At 54.0% G+C, this 7,950-nt stretch overlaps 1 protein-coding gene across 3 annotated transcripts in view; it reads left to right on the forward strand.

The window, feature by feature from the left end:
* The window catches only part of LOC140410107 (cell cycle checkpoint control protein RAD9A-like), a 52,438-nt gene that overhangs the window by 23,316 nt on the left and 21,172 nt on the right, over positions 1-7,950 (forward strand). For 2 of the 3 annotated variants that reach the window (XM_072498046.1, XM_072498048.1), the window contains exon 3: positions 4,823-4,984. In XM_072498046.1, the coding sequence (XP_072354147.1) occupies positions 4,823-4,984 (162 nt within the window). Of the gene's footprint in view, positions 1-4,822; positions 5,053-7,950 lie in introns of all 3 variants that reach the window. The other variant, XM_072498049.1, reaches the window with a different exon arrangement.

A 7,950-nucleotide genomic window follows, 5' to 3' on the forward strand; every position in this document is an offset into this window, starting at 1 on the left:
AGAGAGAGGGGTCTGAGAGACACCAGTCAGTGTACAGATATCTCCCTGAGAGAGAGAGGACTGAGAGACACCAGTCAGTGTACAGATATCTCCCTGAGAGAGAGAGGGGACAGAGAGAAACCAGTCAGTGTACAGATATCTCCCTGAGAGAGAGAGGGGACTGAGAGACACCAGTCAGTGTACAGATATCTCCCTGAGAGAGAGGGGACTGAGAGACACCAGTCAGTGTACAGATATCTCCCTGAGAGAGAGGGGACTGAGAGACACCAGTCAGTGTACAGATATCTCCCTGAGAGAGAGAGGACTGAGAGACACCAGTCAGTGTACAGATATCTCCCTGAGAGAGAGAGGACGGAGAGACACCAGTCAGTGTACAGATATCTCCCTGAGAGAGAGAGGACTGAGAGACACCAGTCAGTGTACAGATATCTCCCTGAGAGAGAGAGGGGACTGAGAGACACCAGTCAGTGTACAGATATCTCCCTGAGAGAGGATTGAGAGACACCAGTCAGTGTACAGATATCTCCCTGAGAGAGAGAGGGGACTGAGAGACACCAGTCAGTGTACAGATATCTCCCTGAGAGAGAGAGGGGACTGAGAGACACCAGTCAGTGTACAGATATCTCCCTGAGAGAGAGAGGACTGAGAGACACCAGTCAGTGTACAGATATCTCCCTGAGAGAGAGAGGGGACTGAGAGACACCAGTCAGTATACAGATATCTCCCTGAGAGAGAGGACTGAGAGACACCAGTCAGTGTACAGATATCTCCCTGAGAGAGAGAGGGGACTGAGAGACACCAGTCAGTGTACAGATATCTCCCTGAGAGAGAGAGGGGACTGAGAGACACCAGTCAGTGTACAGATATCTCCCTGAGAGAGAGAGGGGACTGAGAGACACCAGTCAGTGTACAGATATCTCCCTGAGAGAGAGAGGACTGAGAGACACCAGTCAGTGTACAGATATCTCCCTGAGAGAGAGAGGGGACTGAGAGACACCAGTCAGTGTACAGATATCTCCCTGAGAGCGAGAGGGGACTGAGAGACGCCAGTCAGTGTACAGATATCTCCCTGAGAGAGAGAGAGGACAGAGACACCAGTCAGTGTACATATATCTCCCTGAGAGAGAGGGGACTGAGAGACACCAGTCAGTGTACAGATATCTCCCTGTGAGAGAGAGGACTGAGAGACACCAGTCAGTGTACAGATATCTCCCTGAGAGAGAGGGGACTGAGATACACCAGTCAGTGTACAGATATCTCCCTGAGAGAGAGAGGACTGAGAGACACCAGTCAGTGTGCAGATATCTCCCTGAGAGAGAGCGGACTGAGAGACACCAGTCAGTGTACAGATATCTCCCTGAGAGAGAGAGAGAGGACTGAGAGACACCAGTCAGTGTACAGATATCTCCCTGAGAGAGAGAGGGGACTGAGAGACACCAGTCAGTGTACAGATATCTCCCTGTGAGAGAGAGGACTGAGAGACACCAGTCAGTGTACAGATATCTCCCTGAGAGAGAGCGGACTGAGAGACACCAGTCAGTGTACAGATATCTCCCTGAGAGAGAGAGGGGGGGCTGAGAGACACCAGTCAGTGTACAGATATCTCCCTGAGAGAGAGAGGGGACTGAGAGACACCAGTCAGTGTACAGATATCTCCCTGTGAGAGAGAGGACTGAGAGACACCAGTCAGTGTACAGATATCTCCCTGAGAGAGAGGGGACTGAGATACACCAGTCAGTGTACAGATATCTCCCTGAGAGAGAGAGGACTGAGAGACACCAGTCAGTGTGCAGATATCTCCCTGAGAGAGAGCGGACTGAGAGACACCAGTCAGTGTACAGATATCTCCCTGAGAGAGAGGGGACTGAGATACACCAGTCAGTGTACAGATATCTCCCTGAGAGAGAGAGGTCTGAGAGACACCAGTCAGTGTGCAGATATCTCCCTGAGAGAGAGAGGACTGAGAGACACCAGTCAGTGTACAGATATCTCCCTGAGAGAGAGGGGACTGAGAGACACCAGTCAGTGTACAGATATCTCCCTGAGAGAGAGGGGACTGAGAGACACCAGTCAGTGTACAGATATCTCCCTGAGAGAGAGAGGACTGAGAGACACCAGTCAGTGTACAGATATCTCCCTGACAGAGAGGGGACTGAGAGACACCAGTCAGTGTACAGATATCTCCCTGAGAGAGAGAGGACTGAGAGACACCAGTCAGTGTACAGATATCTCCCTGAGAGAGAGGGGACTGAGAGACACCAGTCAGTGTACAGATATCTCCCTGAGAGAGAGAGGACTGAGAGACACCAGTCAGTGTACAGATATCTCCCTGAGAGAGAGAGAGAGAGGTGACTGAGAGACACCAGTCAGTGTACAGATATCTTCCAGAGAGAGAGAGGACTGAGAGACACCAGTCAGTGTACAGATATCTCCCTGAGAGAGAGGGGACTGAGAGACACCAGTCAGTGTACAGATATCTCCCTGAGAGAGAGGGGACTGAGAGACACCAGTCATTGTACAGATATCTCCCTGAGAGAGAGGGGACTGAGAGACACCAGTCAGTGTACAGATATCTCCATGAGAGAGAGGGGACTGAGAGACACCAGTCAGTGTACAGATATCTCCCTGAGAGAGAGGGGGGGGACTGAGAGACACCAGTCAGTGTACAGATATCTCCCTGAGAGAGAGGGGACTGAGAGACACCAGTCAGTGTACAGATATCTCCCTGAGAGAGAGAGGGGACTGCGAGACACCAGTCAGTGTACAGATATCTCCCTGAGAGAGAGGGGACTGAGAGACACCAGTCAGTGTACAGATATCTCCCTGAGAGAGAGGGGACTGAGAGACACCAGTCAGTGTACATATATCTCCCTGAGAGAGGGGACTGAGAGACACCAGTCAGTGTACAGATATCGCCCTGAGAGAGAGGGGACTGAGAGACACCAGTCAGTGTACAGATATCTCCCTGAGAGAGAGAGAGGGGACTGAGAGACACCAGTCAGTGTACAGATATCTCCCTGAGAGAGAGAGAGAAAAGGACTGAGAGACACCAGTCAGTGTACAGATATCTCCCTGAGAGAGAGGGGACTGAGAGACACCAGTCAGTGTACAGATATCTCCCTGAGAGAGAGGGGACTGAGAGACACCAGTCAGTGTACAGATATCTCCCTGAGAGAGAGGGGACTGAGAGACACCAGTCAGTGTACAGATATCTCCCTGAGAGAGAGAGGGGACTGAGAGACACCAGTCAGTGTACAGATATCTCCATGAGAGAGAGGGGACTGAGAGACACCAGTCAGTGTACAGATATCTCCATGAGAGGGAGAGGACTGAGAGACACCAGTCAGTGTACAGATATCTCCCTGAGAGAGAGAGGGGACTGAGAGACACCAGTCAGTGTACAGATATCTCCCTGAGAGAGAGAGGGGACTGAGAGACTCCAGTCAGTGTACAGATATCTCCATGAGAGAGAGGGGACTGAGAGACACCAGTCAGTGTACAGATATCTCCCTGAGAGAGAGGGGACTGAGAGACACCAGTCAGTGTTAGATATCTCCCTGAGAGAGAGGGGGGACTGAGAGACACCAGTCAGTGGACAGATATCTCCCTGAGAGAGAGGGGACTGAGAGTCACCAGTCAGTGTACAGATATCTCCCTGAGAGAGAGAGGGGACTGAGAGACACCAGTCAGTGTACAGATATCTCCCTGAGAGAGAGAGGGGACTGAGAGACACCAGTCAGTGTACAGATATCTCCCTGAGAGAAAGAGGGGACTGAGAAACACCAGTCAGTGTTACAGATATCTCCCTGAGAGAGAGGGGACTGAGAGACACCAGTCAGTGTACAGATATCTCCCTGAGAGAGAGGGGACTGAGAGACGCCAGTCAGTGTACAGATATCTCCCTGAGAGAGAGGGGACTGAGAGACACTAGTCAGTGTACAGATATCTCCCTGAGAGAGTGAGAGGGGACTGAGAGACACCAGTCAGTGTACAGATATCTCCCTGAGAGAGAGGGGACTGAGAGACACCAGTCAGTGTACAGATATCTCCCTGAGAGAGAGAGGGGACTGCGAGACACCAGTCAGTGTACAGATATCTCCCTGAGAGAGAGAGGGGACTGCGAGACACCAGTCAGTGTACAGATATCTCCCTGAGAGAGAGAGGGGACTGCGAGACACCAGTCAGTGTACAGATATCTCCCTGAGAGAGAGAGGGGACTGCGAGACACCAGTCAGTGTACAGATATCTCCCTGAGAGAGAGAGGGGACTGAGAGACACCAGTCAGTGTACAGATATCTCCCTGAGAGAGAGAGGGGACTGCGAGACACCAGTCAGTGTACAGATATCTCCCTGAGAGAGAGGGGGGACTGAGAGACACCAGTCAGTGTACAGATATCTCCCTGAGAGAGAGGGGACTGAGAGACACCAGTCAGTGTACAGATATCTCCCTGAGAGAGAGGGGACTGAGAGACACCAGTCAGTGTACAGATATCTCCCTGAGAGAGGGGACTGAGAGACACCAGTCAGTGTACAGATATCTCCCTGAGAGAGAGGGGACTGAGAGACACCAGTCAGTGTACAGATATCTCCCTGAGAGAGAGAGAGGACTGAGAGACACCAGTCAGTGTACAGATATCTCCCTGAGAGAGAGAGGGGACTGAGAGACACCAGTCAGTGTACAGATATCTCCCTGAGAGAGAGAGGGGACTGAGAGACACCAGTCAGTGTACAGATATCTCCCTGAGAGAGAGGGGATTGCGAGAATGATGAATCTGTGTTGATATCTGCAGGTTTAATTAACATTATTCTCTGGTACTTCCAGCTGGCTCTCAGGACTGTGAACTCCTCTCGCTCAGCGTTTGCTTCCTTCCTCTTTGCGCCAGCCTTCTTCCAGAAATATGAACACAGGATTCCGCCCGCGGCCGGAGACACGGAATATTCCGGATCGAACACGGAAAACTTCCGCTGCAAAATCGTCATGAAGGTGCGAATCTCTGGGCAGCCATTAGTCAGCGGATTACAGAACTGTCATACCGCCTCCCTCCAGCGTGGGTCAGTACTGAGTGAGTGCCGCACTGTCAGAGGTTCAGTACTGAGGGAGCGCCGCACTGTCAGAGGGTCAGTACTGAGGGAGTGCCGCACTGTCAGAGGGTCAGTACTGAGGGAGTGCTGCACTGTCAGAGGGTCAGTACTGAGGGAGTGCATCACTGTCAGAGGGTCAGTACTGAGGGAGTGCATCACTGTCAGAGGGTCAGTACTGAGGGAGTGCTGCACTGTCAGAGGGTCAGTACTGAGGGGGTGCTGCACTGTCAGAGGGTCAGTACTGAGGGGGTGCTGCACTGTCAGAGGGGCAGTACTGAGGGAGTGCCGCACTGTCAGAGGGTCAGTACTGAGGGGGTGCTGCACTGTCAGAGGGTCAGTACTGAGGGGGTGCTGCACTGTCAGAGGGTCAGTACTGAGGGAGTGCTGCACTGTCAGAGGGTCAGTACTGAGGGAGTGCTGCACTGTCAGAGGGTCAGTACTGAGGGAGTGCTGCACTGTCAGAGGGTCAGTACTGAGGGAGTGCCGCACTGTCAGAGGGTCAGTAATGAGGGAGTGCCGCACTGTCAGAGGGTCAGTACTGAGGGAGTGCCGCACTGTCAGAGGGTCAGTACTGAGGGAGTGCCGCACTGTCAGAGGGTCAGTAATGAGGGAGTGCCGCACTGTCAGAGGGTCAGTACTGAGGGAGTGCTGCACTGTCAGAGGGTCAGTACTGAGGGAGTGCGGCACTGTCAGAGGGTCAGTACTGAGGGAGTGCCGCACTGTCAGAGGGTCAGTACTGAGGGAGTGCTGCACTGTCAGAGGGTCAGTACTGAGGGAGTGCCGCACTGTCAGAGGGTCAGTACTGAGGGAGTGCCGCACTGTCAGAGGGTCAGTACTGAGGGAGTGCTGCACTGTCAGAGGGTCAGTACTGAGGGAGTGCCGCACTGTCAGAGGGTCAGTACTGAGGGAGTGCCGCACTGTCAGAGGGTCAGTACTGAGGGAGCGCCGCATTGTCAGAGGGTCAGTACTGAGGGAGTGCTGCACTGTCAGAGTGTCAGTACTGAGGGAGTGCTGCACTGTCAGAGGGTCAGTACTGAGGGAGTGCTGCATTGTCAGAGGGTCAGTACTGAGGGAGTGCCGCACTGTCAGAGGGTCAGTACTGAGGTAGTGCCGCACTGTCAGAGGGTCAGTACTGAGGTAGTGCCGCACTGTCAGAGGGTCAGTACTGGGGGAGTGCCGCACTGTCAGAGTGTCAGTACTGAGGGAGAGCTGCACTGTCAGAGTGTCAGTACTGAGGGAGTGCGGCACTGTCAGAGGGTCAGTACTGAGTGAGTGCCGCACTGTCAGAGGGTCAGTACTGAGGGAGTGCTGCACTGTCAGAGTGTCAGTACTGAGGGAGTGCGGCACTGTCAGAGGGTCAGTACTGAGTGAGTGCCGCACTGTCAGAGGGTCAGTACTGAGGGAGTGCTGCACTGTCAGAGTGTCAGTACTGAGGGAGTGCGGCACTGTCAGAGGGTCAGTACTGAGTGAGTGCCGCACTGTCAGAGTGTCAGTACTGAGGGAGTGCTGCACTGTCAGAGTGTCAGTACTGAGGGAGTGCTGCATTGTCAGAGGGTCAGTACTGAGTGAGTGCTGCACTGTCAGAGGGGCAGTACTTAGGCAGTGCCGCACTGTCAGAGGGTCAGTACTGAGGGAGTGCTGCACTGTCAGAGTGTCAGTACTGAGGGAGTGCTGCACTGTCAGAGGGTCAGTACTGAGTGAGTGCTGCACTGTCAGAGGGGCAGTACTGAGGCAGTGCCGCACTGTCAGAGTGTCAGTACTGAGGGAGTGCTGCACTGTCAGAGTGTCAGTACTGAGGGAGTGCGGCACTGTCAGAGGGTCAGTACTGAGGGAGTGCCGCACTGTCAGAGTGTCAGTACTGAGGGAGTGCTGCACTGTCAGAGTGTCAGTACTGAGGGAGTGCTGCACTGTCAGAGGGGCAGTACTTAGGCAGTGCCGCACTGTCAGAGGGTCAGTACTGAGGGAGTGCTGCACTGTCAGAGGGTCAGTACTGAGTGAGTGCTGCACTGTCAGAGGGGCAGTACTGAGGGAGTGCTGCACTGTCAGAGTGTCAGTACTGAGGGAGTGCTGCACTGTCAGAGGGTCAGTACTGAGTGAGTGCTGCACTGTCAGAGGGGCAGTACTGAGGCAGTGCCGCACTGTCAGAGGGTCAGTACTGAGGGAGTGCTGCACTGTCAGAGGGTCAGTACTGAGGGAGTGCCGCACTGTCAGAGGGTCAGTACTGAGGGAGTGCTGCACTGTCAGAGGGTCAGTACTGAGTGAGTGCTGCACTGTCAGAGGGGCAGTACTGAGGCAGTGCCGCACTGTCAGAGGGTCAGTACTGAGGGAGTGCCGCACTGTCAGAGGGTCAGTACTGAGGGAGTGCTGCACTGTCAGAGGGTCAGTACTGAGTGAGTGCCGCACTGTCAGAGGGTCAGTACTGAGGGAGTGCTGCACTGTCAGAGGGTCAGTACTGAGGGAGTGCCGCACTGTCAGAGGGTCAGTACTGAGGGAGTGCCGCACTGTCAGAGGGTCAGTACTGGGGGAGAGCCGCACTGTCAGAGGGTCAGTACTGAGGGAGTGCTGCACTGTCAGAGGGTCAGTACTGAGGGAGTGCCGCACTGTCAGAGGGTCAGTACTGAGGGAGTGTCGCACAGTCAGAGGGGCAGTACAGAGGGAGTGCCGCACTGTCAGAGGGTCAGTACTGAGGGAGAGCTGCACTGTCAGAGGGTCAGTACTGAGGGAGTGCTGCACTGTCAGAGGGTCAGTACTGAGGGAGTGCCGCACTGTCAGAGGGTCAGTACTGAGGGAGTGCTGCACTGTCAGAGGGTCAGTACTGAGGGAGTGCTGCACTGTCAGAGGGTCAGTACTGAGGGAGTGCTGCGCTGT

The sequence above is a fragment of the Scyliorhinus torazame genome, chromosome 4, assembly GCF_047496885.1.
Source record: "Scyliorhinus torazame isolate Kashiwa2021f chromosome 4, sScyTor2.1, whole genome shotgun sequence".
NCBI lineage: Eukaryota > Metazoa > Chordata > Chondrichthyes > Carcharhiniformes > Scyliorhinidae > Scyliorhinus > Scyliorhinus torazame.